We start from the raw sequence: 20,041 nt of genomic DNA on the forward strand, positions 1-20,041 counted from the left end.
AATAACAATGGAGACAAAGGGCATCCTTGTCTGGTGCCTTTACCTATTTTAATGGATTGTTTTGTAAGCATTCCATTTATTAAAATTCTGGCTTCTTGTTCAGAGTATATTTGTCTGATGAATTCCAGGAAGGTACCACCACAATGTGCTAATTTCAGTCTTGTATTTTACGAAATAATTTGTGAGCCCACAAGTTTATGTACAGATAATTTCCCGTCATGCATCATATTACATTTATATTAAATGGGATTCAGTTGCCATACAAACGACCAACTACCTATTATTTGACCATGAAAAGATGCTGCAGAAACCAAGGCCAACCTTGTGTAAATGGCCATCCACTTTTCCTATCAGTTTATTCTGGGCTTATTTGGGGAAATGCCCAAACTAGGGGCCATTCCGCACCAGGATCTATGTTGCAAATTGGTTGCGGAACGAAAAGACGCCATTTCAAATAGTGGAATTCGTCGTTATGCATACCTGCCTTTGTAGTGGAATCCAGTTGCGTTTCTATCGTTTCCCACAGGTTTCCGTTCTTGGCAAAAATCGCTAGCCAGGAAGCGATATTGCCGAGCTTTGTCCCGCCCCTGGCCATCAATCAAACGAGCAGCCAATGGGCAGCCGTTATCAGGCTCCCGAAAAGCCCCTTTCCCTTTAAGGCAGGTTAAAAAAACACACACACACACGTTGCAACGAATCTGCGTTGATTCGTTGCAACGGAGAGACCAATCTAGCTAGCAGGTGGCGTTTGAGCTGCCGTTTCATCGTTGCCACGCTCCCCCCGAGTGGAAAAAAAATACACCCCCCCCGGACGGGCATGATTTTCGGCCAAAAATAAAGGGAAAAATAAAGGGAAAATAAACCAGTAAACGGGGCTGTGTGGTGCTTGGTGACTTAAAACAGCTCTGGGGAGGGACTGCAGCCGGGGAAGCCTCGCTGGGTAAACAAAGGCTCGCCGGTGCGTTGATCTCTGCTCGCTCTGAGAAAATCTTTGCTGGAAGATCAGAGGAGAGAGCCAGGGGGAGGGACTTTGCAGAAATCGCAACAATGGTAACGCACAGAACTTTTCTGCTAGTGTTGCAGATTGGTTGCAAGAGTGTAGCGCTTTCCGGAGGGTGAATCCACTTTTTGGGATTTCCCTGAAAGCGCTACAATGAAGCGCTTTTTGCGGATCGGTTTCAGGAGTGTGGCAGATTGTCTATGACGTTGTGCATAACTGCAAATTAGTAGCGATTTCAATTTGCCACACTCCTGCTACAAAGAATCTGTGCGGAATGGCCCTAGATTTTTTCATGACAGCATTTCTCCCAGGTGATTTGCCAACTTCGGCTTGCCACAAACAACTGCTGTAATATTTTGATCCCATCGCGTGCTAAGGTCCTGCAGTAATTAACTCATATGACAAAAACAACAGGCAGGATTTTCAACCCAGTAGAGCCATGTCCCATTCAGTGGAACCCGGTTACGTTTGACTATATAAGCAAAACAAATAAATTATAAATAAGTATACATGGGGACTAAGGAATGGTGATGAATCATATCTATATTATTATAATAATTAAAAGTAGCCTGAAAGGACTTGCGAGAGCATTTGATTTTCCTCTGTGCCCCCTCCCCCACTGTTTCCTCTTTTCCTCTGCTGGCAGCGTGCACAGCCTTTCCCCTTTTCCTGCTTCCTTTTGGTTTTCTCACCCAATGTACAACCTAGCTTTCTCTCCCCCCACCCTCCCCCAGGCCCATCATCAGCTTTAGAATCATAGAATCATAGAGTTGGAAGGGGCCACACAGGCCATCTAGTCCAACCCCCTGCTCAACGCAGGATCAGCCCTAAGCATCCTAAAGCATCCAAGAAAAGTGTGTATCCAACCTTTGCTTGAAGACTGCCAGTGAGGGGGAGCTCACCACCTCCTTAGGCAGCCTATTCCACTGCTGAACTACTCTGTGAAATTTTTTTTCCTGATATCTAGCCTATATCGTTGTACTTGTAGTTTAAACCCATTACTGCATGTCCTCTCCTCTGCAGCCAAAGGAACCAGCATCCTGCCCTCCTCCAAATGACAACCTTTCAAATACTTAAAGAGGGCTATCATGTCCCCTCTCAACCTCCTTTTCTCCAGGCTGAACATTCCCAAGTTCCTCAACCTATCTTCATAGGGCTTGGTCCCTTGGCCACAGATCATCTTCGTTACTCTCCTCTGTACCCTTTCAATTTTATCCACGTCCTTCTTGAAGTGAGGCCTCCAGAACTGCACACAGTACTCCAGGTGTGGTCTGACCTGTGCCGTATACAATGGGACTATGACATCTTGTGATTTTGATGTGATGCCCAAAATGGCATTTGCCTTTTTTACCGCTGCATCACACTACCTGCTCATGTTTAGCTTACAATCCAGAAGTACCCCAAAATTATTCTTTTTAATTTCCAGTGTACACAATATATTGAAGACTCCTGAAGACTCTTGACAGAATGGCAAAGACAGATAAATTTATTTGGAATAGCAAGAAACCAGGGATAAGTTTTAGAACACTTAAGATGAGAAAAGTGAGGAAGGTTAGTAGTTCCAAATATTCAATTATTAGGAAGCAGCAGGTTTGGTCAGGACTGTGGACTGGACTAAAGATTTTTTTTAAGAGTAAAACTTGAATCAACAGACCTAAACAAGGTTTACATAGTTTTTTCTGGATATAGAAATAAAACAATTATAAAGCAATTAAAGAATCATACAATTAGAGATGGATTATTGAAAGTATGGTTCTCACGTTGGAATTTACTGAGTCCTCCAAATTCTCCACTTATGTTCCAAATAAAAGCCTATCATAATAAGATGAGAAATAAAAATGATTTTTTTACCTATGCTAAACACTCAGGTAAAATTTAAATCTTAGCAAGATGTCAGAGATGAAGGATTTAGTGTTCAATTTTTATTATATCATCAACCAGTTTCAAGATTAAAGGAAATAATATGGAAGGCACAGTTTTAATAGAGGAAAGTGAGTCTGAGCAATTGACTATACCAGTGGTTCGCAACCTTCTTCAGGCTGCGGACTGGCGGCAGCGGGGAGGGCGATTGCCGGGCCGCGCATGTGCGACTGGGCCGCGCATGCACGTTTGCACCATGCACGGCTGCAAATGCGCATGCACAACCCGGCTGCGCATGCGCGTTTGCGGCCGCGCATGCCGCAAACGCGCATACACGGCCCTGCTTCCCTCTCCCCCCCCCACAAAAAGAAGCTTGCCAGGCCACAAGCTAATCGGCCGCTTTTGCGGCTGATTTGCTTGCGGCCTGGAAAGTTTCTTACTGGGGGACCACTGTTGAGGACCACCGGACTATACAACAAAAAATAATTTGTCATAAACACAAGATTAAATGAATGCAGAATTTTAGAGAGCAAATATCTATACAATGGGATAAATAAGTTAAGTTCACAACCAGCCAGATCTTAAGAGAAAATTGGTACAAAATGTTTTTCAGATGGTACATTACTCCAAAGGCCATTGAAAAAAATGATTAAAATTATAAAGGAAGAATGTTGTAAGTCGAGAGATGGAACTTTTTGTCATATATGGTAAACCTGCAAAAAAAATTTAAAGAAAATATGTGGGAAAATGCAAAATGCATTAAAATTTAAATTTCCTATGGAAGCTGAGAATATTCTATTGGGAATATTACCTGATAAATTACCAAATATTGTGGGAAAGAACTATCTGTGCAGCTAAATGGAAAGCTGAGGGCATTTCTGCACATCAGTAAAAATAATGTTATGCCAGCTGAATGGCAAAACGCTAAATTTCATCATGCTTCTCAGGCCCTCCTCTCCTTTTTGCTGTCTCACCTTTATCTGCCGCCTTCTCATGCATCTCACCCTCCACATCTGCTGCTGGAAATGGCGGAAGAGAGCAATGTGCCTTATACGCGCTGCACTTCCACCTGTCAATCAGTTCAGGCAAACCATCCCCTTCCTCCATATTTTGACGCTGTTTAAAGATCCCACAATGTCCGATAATTTTTAAAGGTCCCACAATGTCCGAACATTGCAATGCCTATACATGGAATCATAGATGCATAGTGCTTTTTTTATGTCACCCCTTATGGGATCATGAGTCCTTTGATACATTTAAAAATTAATATTTTTACTTATTTTTTTGGAGGGGGGAAGAGAAAATTTTTGAAAGACACACTTTGTGTTACAACTCTGAAAAAATATTATTTTATTTCTGACATTGCCTACATGCATGTCCACCTATTTGTTGCTCCAGGCACATCACCAGTTTTAAAAAGAAATTCTCATCCCTATGAACAAGGGAGAGGGAGGCAGGTGCGAGGGCAGGATGAAGCAGGTGACTTTAGAGCGTTTGAGCCTCCATACTTTCCTTCTGCTGGTAGCCTGCTGGTTATTCTCTGGTAGCTAGTGCTTTTTAGGTTGGTGAATCCACTTTATGCGATTCCTCAACTTGCACTTTAAAATGGAGGATGTAGCGAGCTGTCGGCTGGCCAGACACTGGATATGGGCAATGTCATTTGGAGCCAGAATATAACACCTACATTAGGTAAGCATTTCACTATATTTACTGTGTGCAGAAAAGCACTGATGTTTGCTCAAACTTAGAAGATTGGAATAATTGGCTGATTATGCTATAATGGCAAAATCAACATCATATTTGAAAAATAGATCAATTTTCAAATTTAGAAAAAGATGGAAAATTTATTATAAAAGCAGAAAATTCATTTAGAATGAGAAGCAATTTAAAATAGTATATGCATTTATAAAGAACTGGAACACACATACATATACCGACTGGAAGGGACACAGTCAGGCCAAAGAGATCATAGAGTTGGAAGGGACCTCTAGGATCATTGAGTCCAACCCCCTGCAGAATGCAGGAAATAGCCACAAGCCATTTCTGAAGAAAATGTATATATAACTTATTTTGTATGGGATTAGAAACCTGATACTCCCCCCCCCCCTCTTTCCTTCCCCTAAATAATCTGGAGCTTTCCCCAGAAAACCCATATTATGTGAAATGATGTCAGCAGCTAGCACCTTCTCAGGAAAAGAAGAGGAAAACAGTGGCAGCAGGACAGGAAAGCTCTGCCCTCTTGATCTCAGTACCATGGTGACCTAAAAAGCAAACCTTTCACCACTCATAAGCACCGAATAAGATGCTAAAGGTGAGAACTGCAGGGCATGCGTTCGCCTTTGGGTTCATTGATACCCAACTGGGATTGCTTCTTCCCACGGAGCAGCTTCACACAGGGAGGAGGTGTCTCCGTCCCAAACCCACATACTACCCGCAGGGCAATCTTGTGCAGAGTTACTTTTGCTTAAGTCCACTGAGTCAATGGGCATAGGAGGGTGTAACTCGCTTTAGGATTGCGCTGGCAGTTTCCTAAAAAAATCAATGACCCTTCATCGATGATACGCACACACACGTAGAAACTTCAGATCCGAACAGCGGACCTCCCCGCCTACCAATGGAAGCCCCCTTATTCCCGAATTCTAGAGAGAATTCCCATCACTCATTAACCGTGTACGCCAAACTTTGAGGTGCATTCCTCCTGTAAAATCTCGATTGCTTTACACGCTAAGCCGCGCCTCCTCGCCACATACCAGACCCTTTCCCCCGGTTAAGCAAGCCCGGACACCGGCAGCCATACCCACGCCTTGCGGATGCAGGCACTCCAACATCGGCAGCACGCGAAGCATCTCCTCCCCCCTCCCCCCATACACTTACTGGGGGTAGCGAGATCCCCCCCCCCCCATCCAAGCCTCCCTATTTTGCTGGGTTGGAGCCCCGCTCCCTTCAAGGGCGAGCCACTTCCATCGTCCCACTTACCCGATGCGGAACAGCAGGGGGCCAGCCAAGGCCATGAGCACTTGGGGAAAGCAGCGCACGGCCGACAACCGGTAAAGAACGACTCCCAGGCCCCGGCAACCCCGCGCGACGAAAGCTGCAGCCCCAACCCGAATCCGCAGCAGCCAGCCCAGCCAAGCCATGCTCTGCAGAGGGAGCTGCAAGCAAGCCTCCGACCTCGGGAACGCCCCGCCCTCGACAGGGAACGCCCCCCTGGAACGCCTGCGCCGCCCAAGGCAGAGTGGCCGGGCGCGCGCCGACCCCCTCCGGGGCGCCTGGGGAAGCGCCTGCGCTGGAATTCATACAGCAAGCGTTATTAAGAGGAAGGATGCGACTGCAGGTTAAAACCATCATTCTTTTTAAATGTCTCGGTCATGTTTTAGAGAACTATTCCTATTAAATCCGATTAATAGCAGAACTATTAATATCTAATGTCAACGGTCGGGATGAGCAAACAGGGTTAAGCAAGCTCATGGCCAGGCCGATCCTATTGTGTAATTATGCGTGGCTGAATAACAGCTCAAGTTATGAAGTAAAGCCTAGATGAGTGGGGGAAATCTCAAGTCTGTTTTCCTGGGACAGCATCTGGAACGGGCAGAAACAGGCATTAAACATGAGTACCACAAAAAAGCAACGGGATGCATTGCAGACATTTGAAAACAATGTTTTAGGAATGAAAAGGTGAAAATCCTGCTCTTTTATTACCCATTACCAGGCAAAATAGCTGCTGGAACACCCCAGAACAGGCCAGAATGGCCATTAAACAAACCAGGATACTACAAAAAACAGTGAGATGAATTAGAGACTCCGAAGAACAATATTTTAAAAAGGAGAAAGTGGAATTCTCACCCCTTCCAGGGCAGAATGCCTCTGGAACACCGCAGAAAGAGCATTAAACCAGAGTACCACAAAAAAACCCGGGATGCATTAGAGACACTCAAGGACAATATTTTAGAAATTAAGTGGATTTCTCACCCCTTTATTTTCTATTGACGTGTGGGTGAATGAGGGGATTGTGATTTTTTTATACTATTTCTCTTTTTATAGCATTTGCACAAAGTTTCGTTTTTTGTTTATTGGTTGATTTAATTAATTGATTGATTAATTGTATTTATTATATTTCTATACCACCCTCCCATAAAGCTCAGGGCAGTTTACATAAAACATAAGGGTATACATTGTGATCATAGCAATAATCATAACATAACAGTAACAATAACAGTAAGACGCAGTATTGAACAACAATATGACAATTAACAATACAATAGAACTTTTTAAACAGAGCCCGTAGTGTAGGGGGTCAGGTGGGTTCAGGATGTCTGCAGTGTCTAGGGGGCCAGCTGAAGTGCTAAGTCTTGTCAGCCTCAGCCGAATGGTGGAGGAGTTTCCTTTTACAGGCCCTGTGGAATTGCTGGAAGGTCCCTGATCTTTTCAGGGAGCTCATTCCACCAGGTGGGGGCCAGGACAAAGAAGGCTCTGGCCCTGGTTGAGGCCTGATGTGCTGCTTTGGAGCCAGGGATCCTCAGCCAGTTGGGGGTGGCAGAGTGTAATGCTCTTTGGGGGGGTAATAGGTATAAAGGCGGTCTCTCAGATACACTGGGCCCAGACCAGGTATGGCCTTGAAGGTGATTACCAGAACTTTAAGCGTAATCCCGAATTCAACTGGGAGCTAGTGAAGTTGTTGAATGGCAGGCCATATGTGGGACTTCCACAGTGTGTTTGCGGGGATCTTGGCCATGGCATTCTGAACCAGTTGCAATTTCCAGATTAAGGTTAAGGGAAGCCTAGTGTAAAGCTAGTTACAAAAGTCCAGTTGAATGTTGCTCTAAGTTGGGGTGTCCAAGATTAATTTGCAAAGAAAATCCCCAAATAGGAGGTCTTAATCTGCTCAATCCTGCTTTTTAGTTATAAAGATTTATCTTTGCAATGGTTTAGTACTGGAGATCTCTTAATGATCTAAAACCTTTTGAGTATAGCCCTCTATCTTGATAGCTAAGATGATCTGCTGATTCAGTGGTTTGACAGCTGTGCCCCCCCACCTCGGCAGGGAGGGGTGGCATCTGTTCAGCCATAGCTCCTGCCCAGCCCTCAGAGCCAATCCTTATCCTGAAGTTACAGATCCACTTGACCAACTTCTAGATTCAAGTGGGAAGCCATGCTGATCTGAAGTAGCAGAACAAATTTAGAGCCCTGTGGCACCTTTAAGACCAATAAAAGATTTTTCCACATTCTTAATAAAATAGTTTGGTCAATAAAAAAACTTTGGTCTTCAGGACCAATACAATATTGTTGATCTTAAAGGTGCTACCGGACTCTAAAAGAGTTCTCTACATTGTTCTAGCATGCTAGAGGCTGTTTTCCTTGGAGATCTGCTGCAGATATGGATACAGCCCTGCATGAGATTTATACTCTCACACCAGGTTTCAAAGGCCATTTCATCTGGATGCCAGGTCTGCCTACTGTAGAAACTTCAAGTGGGCAGACCTATGGCTGGTAGACCTGATCTCCAGAGATCTGTTATACCCACTTGGAGGTCAATGGAAGGAAGACCTCTATCTGCAAGCTGGGGCTCCCTTCGAGAGAAGCTTTGGGTGATTAGACATGCCCTCTTAGTAGCCTGGAGATTTGTCAATGGGCCTCTACCAGTTCTGTACCCATCGTGAATCCACAATCAGTTAACCTGGCCTCCTAAAGCTAAATCTTCCCAAATCAGCCTCCCACAAGGGAGACCTCTACTTCTGAGTCCTGGTCTACCTGTAGAGCTGAATGGCGGATAGCACTACTCTCCATTGTTGTTGTTATTGTTGTTAGGTGCGAAGTCGTGTCTGACCCATCGCAACCCCATGGACAATGATCCTCCAGGCCTTCCTGTCCTCTACCATTCCCCGGAGTCCATTTAAGTTCTCACTGACTGCTTCAGTGACTCCATCCAGCCCCCTCATTCTCTGTCGTCCCCTTCTTCTTTTGCCCTCAATCGCTCCCAGCATTAGGCTCTTCTCCAAGGAGACCTTCCTTCTCATGAGGTGGCCAAAGTATTTGAGTTTCATCTTCAGGATCTGGCCTTCTAAGGAGCAGTCAGGGCTGAACTCCTCTAGGACTGACCGGTTTGTTCGCCTTGCAGTCCAAGGGACTCGCAAGAGTCTTCTCCAGCACCAGAGTTCAAAAGCCCCAATTCTTTGATGCTCAGCCTTCCTTATGGTCCAACTTTCGCAGCCATACATTGCAACTGGGAATACCATAACCTTGACTAAACACACTTTTGTTGGCAGGGTAATGTCTCTGCTTTTTAGGATGCTGTCTAGATTTGCCATAGCTTTCCTCCCCAGGAGCAAGCGTCTTTTAATTTCTTTGCTGCAGTCCCCATCTGCAGTGATCTTTGGAGCCCAGGAAAATAAAATCTGTCACTATCTCCATTTCTTCACTATCTATTTGCCAGGAATTGAGTGGGCCGGATGCCATGATCTTCGGTTTCTTGATGTTGAGTTTCAAGCCAACTTTTGCACTCTCCTCCTTCACCCGCATCAACAGGCTCTTTAGTTCCTCTTCACTTTTTGCCATTAGAGTGGTATCATTTGCATATATGAGGTTGTTGATATTTCTTCCTGCAATCTTGATCCCAATTTGTGACTCCTCTAACTCCGCCTTTCTCATGATGTGCTCCGCATACAAGTTAAATAGGCAAGGCGACAGTATACAGCCTTGCCGAACTCCTTTCTCAATTTTGAACCAATCAGTGATTCCATGCTCAGTTCTCACTGTTGCTTCTTGACCTGCATATAGGTTTCTCAAGAGACAAATAAGGTGCTCTGGTATTCCCATCTCTTTAAGAACTTGCCACAATTTGTTGTGCTCCACACAATCAAAGGCTTTAGCATAGTCAATGAAGCAGAAGTAGATGTTCTTCTGGAACTCCCTAGCTTTCTCCATAATCCAGCGTATGTTGGCAATTTGATCTCTAGTTCCTCTGCCTTTTCGAAATCCTGCCTGTACTTCTGGAAGTTCTTGGTCCACATATTGCTGGAGCCTAGCTTGTAGGATTTTGAGCATAACTTTGCTAGCCATTAGGGAGATTGATTCATGGAAATCTACAGTAGGGAGACCTGTTCTCCAGAATACCAGGGGTAAGCACTTGGAGATCTATGATGGGTAGAACTCTGGCAAACATGTCTCCTTACATGAGCCTTAGTGGGTACACTTGTCCCTGTTTTTCCCAGCTAGAATGCCTGCAGAAAGAAAACTGCATTTCCCCTTTACCCAGACTGGTCCCAACTACCATGTTTGGAGTCATATGTGGGATGTAATAACACATGTGTTCCAGGGCAGCTGTGCATCAGTGGCGATGGAAGACAAGCTGCCTATTCACCAAGTTCAGCTTTAAATCTTGTTATGCCATTTATTCTCTTCCCAGTTAGTTTTCTGCTGCAGCACTCCAGCAAAAAATGACAAAATATTCAAAGGACTGAATGAGCATCCAAATAGGTTATTAGAATATAGTAATGTACTCAATATCTAAACCATTTGGGGGGAAGATATAAAAGCCACAACATGCTGGAACAGACATTCAGTAAATTATATTGCTTGAAAACACAGTAATATACATGTTACAGAAACCTGAGAATAGTACTTCAGAAAGAGTATGCTTTGATTAAGACTTTCCCAGCCAGAATTCAAAACGAACTGTAGAGAATTCAATAAATAACATTACTAGAAAACAAAGTGGGATTTGTTAAAGAAGAAAAAGATATTTTACAAATGAAAATAGTGTGAAAAGTGGGATGTGAAGGCTGGAATTATCCTACCTTTCAGCTGGTAAACAGCATAAAGAACCCATTCCTTTCCATTCCACCTTTTACACTGTCCTGGCTTTTTAAAATTGTGTTTAAAGTTCACAAAATGGTGTGATCTCTGTGGTGAGATCATCATATGGTCTTGGTTTTATCAGTTTGGTTTCTTAAGCCCCCTCCCCCCAATATTTACATCTAGTTTCTTATCACATCTAGTTTCATATCTATGCACATCTAGTTTCTTATCATTTTCTTATTGCCCTTGCTTCCTGTTCTTTTGACCTTTAGTTTCCCTTAGTGTTTCAGTTCTGATTCTCATGTCATAGAGATGATCTAACAAGTCACACTTTATGTTTCTAATCTCCTACCCTTGCTAACCTCTCTCTAGGTATTGCTGCTGTTTTTTCCAAAGTTCTCTGTTCTCTCTGTCTAAACATAGATTGAGGTGGGTAGCCATGTTGGCCAGAAGCAGAAGAACAAAGTTTGCCCAGTGGCACTTTTAAAATTAACTACGTTTATGCAAGGTATCAGCTTTTGTCTGAATGCACATTTTTTTCAGATACCTATATGAAATGGTTGAAGAAATTCTGAAGAAGTGTGCATGCACACAAAAGCTTATACCTTGAATAAAATATTGTTGGTCTTAGAAGTGCCACTGGACTCAAACTTTATTCCATCTAAGCCTGACATTCTATTAGATATGTCTCACTGATGTTATCAATTTCCCTATTCCCAACTCAGACAGTATGTTATTTTTGCTATTTCTTCTTAACTTTCTTTTCAGATGTATGGCTCAGCCCTAGATAGAACGTTTTTTTCTGCTGATTCTGCCCACACTTTGGTTCTCTTTCTGGTTTTGGCTTGCCTGGCTTATTGCTATGCTTCCCCATTCCTGTCTTAAATTCTTGTTTCTGGCATGCATTCTGCTGCCTGCTTTATTTTTTCTGAACACAACATATGTCCATGTTTCTCTACAGTTTATTTACACTCTGGGTACACTTGGGGAGGGGTTCACACTCCATTTTAATATTGCTGTCAAACCTCTGTGAGAAGAGCAAAAACCATTGTGTTTTTAATGTTTATCCATTATGTTGTCTGACAATTTTGTTCATCATAATACTTTGGCCAGGATAATTGAATCTGGAGAGTAAAGAGTCAGAAAAAACATAACTGAGATTTTTTTTTAATCGTTTTAGAATTTAGAAGATTGTCTTAAACTCCTCTCCAGCCCCATCTTAAGTGGGCCCCCTTGTACACTGAGGAGCTTCGCAACAAGAAACGGGAACTGAGATGGCTAGAGTGAGTTTGGGGGAAGACTCATGACGAAGCCTCGGGAACATCTTATAGAATGCAGATGAAGGCCTATGAGATGGCAGTGAAGTCAGTAAAACGTAATTTTTACTCGGACACCATTGCATCTGGAGACTCATGCCTGGCTCAATTATTTAGGATAGTTTGATCTCTCACTGCTCTGGTAGAAGGGCAACAAAACAGTAGCCAATTGGATATCAGCTGTGAGGCATTTGCGAATCATTTTGCAGAAAAAATCTCAATGCTCCGTCGCGACCTCCCTCCAACCTTAGATACAGAAAGTGAACTGTAGGGCCCTTGGCCGTCTTTGGAGAAAACATTGAGTAACTTCAGATGACTCAGGCTGACCGAAGTGGACAGGATGCTAGCAGCAGTGAGGCCAACCAAATGCCCTCTAGTCTAGATCCCTGTCCATCGTGGCTTTTAAAAACCACTGACATAAGGATAAAGGGTCCCCTCCGGGAGATAATAAACTCATCTCTCACACCAGGAGAATTCCCGGAGGAACTGAAAGAGGCAGTGGCACGCCCATTGCTGAAAAAAACATCTTTAGATCCATGAGAGCCTGATAACTATTGACCCGTCTCGCACTTAGCGTTTCTGGGAAAGATGGTAGAAAGGGCTGTTGCAAACCAACTAACAGCATTCCTGGAAGAAGCTTCAGTCCTAGACCCATCCCAGTCTGGCTTCCGACCTGGCCATGGGGTAGAGACAGCACTAGTCGCCCTGACGGGCAACCTCCGTTGCCAGTCAGACCGAGGTGGGTCGGCACTGCTGATACTGCTAGATCTCTCAGCAGTGTTTGACACAGTCGACCATGAGCTACTAGCTTGCCTCCTCATCAATGCCGGGATAAGAGGGACAGCCCTTCAATGGCTGATCTCCTTCCGCTGGGGTCATGGACAGAGGGTTGCAATAGGAGAGAAAATATCAAACCACTGACTACTTACTTGTGGAGTCCCACAAGGGGCGGCCCTCTCTCCTCTCTAACATTTTCATGCTTCCTCTTGCACAACTGGTACGGAAGTTTGGGCTGGGCTGTCATCAATACGCAGATGACACTCAGCTCTTCTTCCTGATGGATGGCCGCCCGGACTCTCACTCTCCCCCAGAAGCATTAGCCAGTTGCCTGGAAGCAGTGACGAGATGGCTCAAGCAGAGTCGTCTGAAGCTCAATCCTTCAAAGACTGAGGTCCTGTGGCTGGGTAAGAAGGGCCCATGTGAGGAAGTGCGCTTGCCCACCGTGGATGGTGTAGAGCAGCGGTCCCCAACCCCCGGTCCAGGGACCGATACTGATACCGGTCTGTGGATCAGTCGGTACTGGGCCGCGGCTCCTCCTCGTCCTCCACCCTGGCTGCTGCCTCAAGGGCTGCCCTGACACTCTGCCACCAGCTCACCTTTGGTGCTCTTCAGCAGCCACCATGGCTGGGGCTCCCCCTCGGCCTGGCACTGCGCAGATCCTGCTGGCAGTGCCCTCCATTGGGTGGCAAGAAGTCAGGGGCACCGGTGGGAAAGCAAGCAGAGCAGGAACTCAGGTGGCAGTGGCGATGTCCTTCGGCAAAAGACTACTCCCCCCCCCCCCGGCCTCAGTAACATTGTCAAGTGTTGACCAGTCCCCGGTGATGAAAAGGTTGGGGGCCACTGGTGTAGAGCTCTCTATGGCTCACTCGGCTAGGAACCTGGGTGTGATCCTGGATGCTTCCCTCACAATGGAAGCCCAGGTCACAAAGGTATCTTGGCTGGCATTTTACCATCTCCACCAAGCCAAGCTACTAGCACCATACCTGGCCCTGGAACACCTAGCCACAGTGATCCATGTGACGGTCACCTCTAGACTGGATTTCTGTAACTCGTTCTATGCAGGCCTGCCCTTACCTTTGGCCCAGAAACTACAGACGGTCCAAAACACGATGGCCAGGATCCTCACAGCAACACCGTAGAGTTCCCACATTCTGCCCATCCTCCATTAACTACAATGGTTGCTAGTTGAATTCCAGATCAGGCTAAAGGTTCTGGCAATTATCTTCAAGGCCCTATGCGGTCAAGGCCCAGTGTACCTGAGGGACCACCTCCCTGCCTATGCCCCTCAAAGAGTTCTATGCTCTGCCACCATCAACCAGCTAATGGTCCCTGGCACTAAAGAAGTCCGCCTGGCCTCGACCAGGGCCAGAGCCTTCTCTGTCCTGGCCCCCACCTGGTGGAATGAGCTCCCAGAAGAGATCAGGGCCCTGATGGAACTTAAGCAGTTCCTCAGGGCCTGCAAAAGGCATTTGGCTGAGGCCAAGCACAATCAGTCAACAACATCAGCAGGGCCCCTGCCCCCCCTTTCCCTCTCCCACTCCCCCCAGAAATCCACCAAGACTCCTGGACCTGTTGTATTATTATTCTTTAATGTTATACGGTTATTCTGTTGCTATTAGTTAATAATATTAATGTGATATTAATGTTATAGTTAGTTATAGGTAATGTTTCCTGTATAGTTTTTCAGTTCTATGTAAACTGCCCTGAGCCTTCGGAGAGGGCAGTGTATAAATGTAAATAAATAAATAAATAAATAAATAAACTAAAAGAGATTAATAATCTTGGACTAATTTATGCCTACTCATAGCATACCTTGATTTTCTCTTTTGTATACATTTTGACAACAAAATTCACAAAGATTCCAGAAGACTTGCTTGTACTGATTATAGTGAAAATAAGATCTATAGTCATAAGGTGATGATTGTTTAAGCTGGAATTCAGGAAAAAGCAAGTTATGCTACTGGACTCTGATTTTAATGTGAATAAACTGTTTTTGTAGAATGCCTTCTCCTCTCCAGCATGGTGTAACAGCTATGTGTGGCGGCTTCTAATCTGACGAGCCGGGTTTGGTTTCCCACTCCTCCACATGCAACCAGTTGGGTGACCTTGGGCTCCTTACAGCACTGATAGTGCTGTTCTGACCAAGCAGTCCTGTAAGAGCTCTCTCAGCCTCACTTACCTTACAGCGTGACTGTTGTGGGGAAAGGAAGGGAAGGCGATTGTACGCCACTTTGAGACTCCTCTGGGCAGTGAAAAGCAGGATATAAAAACCAAATATTTTCCTTCAAAACCCTTGTTTAGTCAAAAACTGATATGGTACACTGGGCCCTGGAACCAGAGCCGGGTATGTGGAAAAAGAAATTCCAAGAGAGAAAGAGGCAAGCAGAGAAAAGAAAGGAGGGTTAGGGTTGGAACTCAAACCTGCTTTGCTGGAAAATTTTGAGAAAGCTCACACAGTAAAGCCAGGATGTCATGTGGGTGGGAAACTTTGGGCTTTACTGTTTACTCCTGCAACCACCAGGGGTAGGGTAACTCACCTCCAGGTGGAGCCTAAAGGTCTCCTGTAATTGCAATTGATCTCCAGACTACATGTTCCCCGGATGAAATAGCTTCAAAGCATGAGCCCTGTGACAGCATATCTCTGCTGATAAGCTTACTCAGACATTTTGCTTTCTTGCATTTATTTTTCTTTGGGATGGTTTTAGTTGCTACCTCTTGTACAATGTTGTGAACCTCTGTCCATAGTTCTTCAGGCACTCGGTCTATCAGATCTAATTCCTTAAATCTATTTGTCACCTCTACTGTATATTCGTCAGGGATATGATTTGGTTCATACATGAGTGGCCTAGTACTTTTTCCTACTTTCTTCAATTTAAACCTAAATTTTGCAATAAGAAGCTGATGACCTGAACCACAATCGGCTCCTGGTCTTGTTTTTACTGACTGTATAGAACTTCTTAAATGCAAACTTAAATGGACTCCGGGGAATGGTAGAGGACAGGAAGGCCTGGAGGATCATTGTCCATGGGGTCGCGATGGGTCGGACACGACTTCGCACATAACAACAACAACAACATAGAACTTCTCCATCTTTGGCTGCAGAGCACATAGTCAATCTGATTTCTGTGTTGACCGTCTGGTGATGTCTTGGGTTGTTGGAAAAGATTGTTTGCTATGACCATTGTATTCTCTTGACAAAATTCTACCAGCCTGTGCCCTGCTAGCTAGGAAGGATCTAAACAAATCTAAAATCCTTCTGATCTGTGCTTTACTCCTTTAGTTATTTTAATATATTTTTGAAATATTAATCTGTCATCTGTTTGCTTGCTGAGGAAAATTCTCAAAACTAGATCATCGTGGAATTCATCCAGACATACTAGGGAGAATGTCCTCACTTGGCAGGGACTGCTTGGGGACATTTGTTGAATATTTTTCTTGCAAAGGCCACCAGATGGTGTGCTAACACAATGCCATGAAAGTTCTGGGAGGGAACAAAGCATGCAACACAACCCAGAAGCAGCATGTTTGTGATTTCTACACTGGGCAGGTGTGTTCACAGTGATCTCCAGGAACTAGTCTCAGCTCTCTGTAAAGGTGGGATTTGTCTGCATGCTCTTTTCCCCCACTGATATCTCAGGAATGATGCAAAGAATGTAAATAAACATGGTGCACTGAAAATAGTAGCCATTTAAATATTACTACTTCACTTACTCCCCCAAGAAACTCTAGTAAAATCTTTATGTCAGAAAGAAGCCTTCACAGCATATACTTCATTTCTGGATCACATATCACTTTTTAGCCTCATTTGGTTCAGTTCTATTTCTTTTTAAATCTTATACTGTTTTCTATGCATTTCTTGTGGAAGCCCATCTGTTGCTACGACAACCATGATGTCATAGAGATACTTAGCATTTAAATAGCATCCACCAGGCATAGGACCATAATGGACCTCTGTGATGCCTGATTCAACATTTTGGGTCCCAACACTGTCTATAATATCAAATAGTACAATGCATTAACAAATGCAGAACATATGTGTAGGAATATGTGGTTTCTGACAACCAATAATTCGTCTATTCATTTCATTCACTTGCACATACTCCAGATCTGTTCTTTGTTTGCTCACCCATTCTGATACTTAAGAATAAATGCAGTCAGGATTTTTCTCTGTGATAACGACAACTGGTAAACTGCAGTTTAGATATCTCAGCATTGTTACCAGAACAGGACTTGTGATATTGTCTTATGTGGGAGATGCATAATGTTTGACTGTGCAGGAGTGTGAAAAACAAGCATACCTTTAAACAGGTAAGCTAGATTCAAGTCCAGTAGCACTTAGAGATCAAAAACATTATTTGGGGTTGCAGAAAAAGGAATTTTGTTCATTTTTAAAGTGCTACTAGACTCCTGTTTAATTTTGCTGCTATAGATGTTAAAAGATTGCCCATCTGGAATTATCAAAAAAGATCCTTAAAGATGTACACTTTTATGTATACCCCACTTTTTTCCATTGTGACCATGGGAACTAAAGCAGCTTGCAACAATTAACCACAGAGATTAAAAGGGAAATAAAAATTTACAGACTGTTTACAGTCCATAAAATTTTCCAGTTAACAATTAAAAGCATACCTAAATATCTCCATTTTAGATGGGTTATAGAAACATTTAAGCATAGTTGCCTTCCTCATATCTTCTTGAGAAGCCTAAGAGACCTGCACTCTGTACTGTCATCTCTGCCAAAACTGTGTCCCTTTAAGAGGCGGAGAAAGAAACTGTTGCTGTGGAAACCTGTGAATACACTGCTAACTAACCTTGGAAGGAAAGAAAACACAGTGAGTCTACAGAGTGGGAAATGCCTCAGTGCTAACATGGGGTCAGAGCTTGTTTTGCTTCTCTCAGTTCATCTTCTTCTTGGGGTTCCTTCTAGATGGGCTGTAAAAATACTGGGATTTTGGGAGTTGTTGGGGAGTAGCCCTGTGGGATCCATTGCTCCATCGAGATGTAAGTGAAGAAAAGAGTGGCACTGAAGCCTCACTCTGTCCAGTCACAGATTCAAATCTATGTTTTGTTGATGAATTAACTGTTAAACAGTCATTCAAATTCTGCTAAGAGAAAGCCTCTGTCTCCAGGCTAGCTTCAGAGAAGGAGGATATCATCAGTAATTCCCATCTTTGAGGGACATTTTTGTCAGTTTCTAGCAGATCCCCCTTCCCCCCCCCCCCACTTTCTGGGAATAGTTTTTACTTGGTGGTATGTAAGCAGGATTAGGGAGGAGGATTGCAATGTTTAGTAATTTTTGTGGTTACCTTTAAAAAAATCTGTGGAACCCTAAATCAGAAATCGCCCTACTTTCACATACATGTTTTTTTACCCACTGCCTGTTTGTTTCTGTTTGTCCTTAAATAAGTATGTTGCATTTCTCTGTATTGTGGACTAGAATTCGGTGTTTGATGAGAGACAGATTTGTTTTTGTACATGCCTCAGTCTCGTTTTCATTTCTAAGAATCCCAAGACACTATAGAAATTTATAGTAATTTGACATATTTTGTTCCCTAGAGATTTATTGCAAAACATGGCTGCATTTGTTATATCCTCATCAAAATAAGGAAAAGAAAGCGGTATCATGTGGCAAACACTGCAAATATGTATCAGTTTAACGGTCACAGCCCTTAAAGAATCTTGGGAATTGTAGTCTCATACCACATATTGTAATCATTGTGCCAGTTAGTGCTAAGACTTGTAATCTAGATGTAATAAGTAACTGGATCCTCTGCAGTGTCAGTATTGTGTTGGTGTACCTAGCCTATTTGGTCCCCTGAGGTGGATAATTTTTTTAACACTCTCCTCTATTTATCTGTTTGTTTGTTTGTATTTGTTTGTTTGTTTGTTTGTTTGTTTATTTTGCCCTCAAGTCACAGTTGACTTATGGCCAACTCCATAGGGTTTTCAAGATAAGAGGTGTTCAGAGGTGGGTTGCCATTGCTTGCTTCCTCATTTCTGAGATCTGATGAGACCAGCCTAGGCTAGGGCTATCCAAATCAGGGCCCCTCCTCTATCAGACAACATTATTTCCAGTAATAATCATGAAATAAAACAAATAATAAGAATGGGGAGAAAATAGATTCAGGTGGGTGGCTGTGTTAATCTGAAACATCTGAACAAAGATGCCAGTGGATTAAAACTTTGTTTCAATGGCCAGAAATGGCGTATAAAGTGAACATTTTATTTAACTAAGTATATATAATCATGCCAGTAAAAAAAAAGTCAAATTTCAACATGTCAAATTTAGTCACAAGAACCAACATGGTGTACTGGTTAAATCGTCAGACTTGAATCTGGAAAATCAAGTTTCAAATCTCCACTTGTGCCAGAGACCTTGGGCTAGTCCCATTACTCTCGGCCCTGACCTAGATAACCCTAGGACAGACTGATATGTCAGTTATCAGAAGCTAAGCAGGGCCAATATGGAGGCAGGCAATGGCAAACCACCTTTGATCATGAAAACTCTATGGGGTTACCATGAGTCAGCTGAATGAATGAATAAATAAATCGCGTCGCAATCCTGAGCAGGTACTTAGAAGAGCTTCTGTTCTCCCAGACATCTACAAGGCATTTTCAGGACCTAGGACTGTGCCTTTGTACTAACTTTTATTAATTAACACTAGCCAAAGCATCACAAAATACTGATCACAAGGTTCACCAGAATGGATGCTAAGAAACACTCTATCCCATCAAAGAAGGTGCCCCCATCCTCCATTGCTTCAAAATGGCTAAAGTCAGATCAGAGAATCTCTGCACTAGAAACTGTAAGCGGGGGCATTTTTGCAAGGCCAGCAGAACTAGTGCAATGTATAGAGTACCTAGAAGTACCAGTGCTCTCTCAGAGCAATGTACAGTGCCCAGCAAACTCAGTTCCATAGTGGCAATGCCAGCTAATATCAAGCACAGAATTTATTATTATTATTATTATTATTATTATTATTATTATTATTATTATTATTATTATTATTATTTAATTTTTAGACCGCCCTTCTCCAAATAGGTCTCAGGGCGGTTTACAACATAAATAGTTAAAACACAATAAAATCCCCATAAAAACCCCAATTAACAACAAGTCACATATAACATATAGCGGCGGTGGTCACAATTCTGATCTTAGTTACCTGAGTTCCCCCCAAGTTCAGCCTGGTGGAGAGAATAATATTCAGAAGAGGGTGGCACCAATACAATAGATCTAACAATGATCTTGATGTTAGAGATCTCAATATTGGAGGGGATCCTCTGATGGATT

General features: G+C 43.5%; 2 protein-coding genes across 9 annotated transcripts in view; one reads left to right on the plus strand and one right to left on the minus strand.

The window, feature by feature from the left end:
* LOC143829555 (putative thioesterase PNKD) overlaps positions 1 to 20,041 on the minus strand; it is a 59,554-nt gene that overhangs the window by 32,026 nt on the left and 7,487 nt on the right. The window contains exon 1 of one of the 3 annotated variants that reach the window (XM_077320675.1): positions 12,900 to 13,026. The exons of 1 other annotated variant lie outside the window; for it this stretch is intronic. In XM_077320675.1, coding sequence (XP_077176790.1) covers positions 12,900 to 12,994 — 95 coding nt within the window. In that variant the 5' untranslated portion in view covers positions 12,995 to 13,026. Of the gene's footprint in view, positions 1 to 5,836; positions 6,067 to 12,899; positions 13,027 to 20,041 lie in introns of those variants that run through there. One more of the 3 variants, XM_077320674.1, reaches the window with a different exon arrangement.
* CATIP (ciliogenesis associated TTC17 interacting protein) overlaps positions 6,051 to 20,041 on the plus strand; it is a 29,235-nt gene continuing 15,244 nt past the window's right edge. Inside the window, exons 1-2 of one of the 6 annotated variants that reach the window (XM_077320669.1) lie at positions 6,061 to 6,194; positions 11,835 to 11,937. The gene's annotated coding sequence lies outside the window, so the exon portion shown is untranslated. Of the gene's footprint in view, positions 6,195 to 11,834; positions 11,938 to 16,958; positions 17,059 to 17,453; positions 17,752 to 20,041 lie in introns of those variants that run through there. The other 5 variants (XM_077320668.1, XM_077320670.1, XM_077320667.1 and 2 more) reach the window with 5 other exon arrangements.

The sequence above is a fragment of the Paroedura picta genome, chromosome 2, assembly GCF_049243985.1.
Source record: "Paroedura picta isolate Pp20150507F chromosome 2, Ppicta_v3.0, whole genome shotgun sequence".
NCBI classification, from domain to species: Eukaryota; Metazoa; Chordata; class Lepidosauria; order Squamata; family Gekkonidae; genus Paroedura; species Paroedura picta.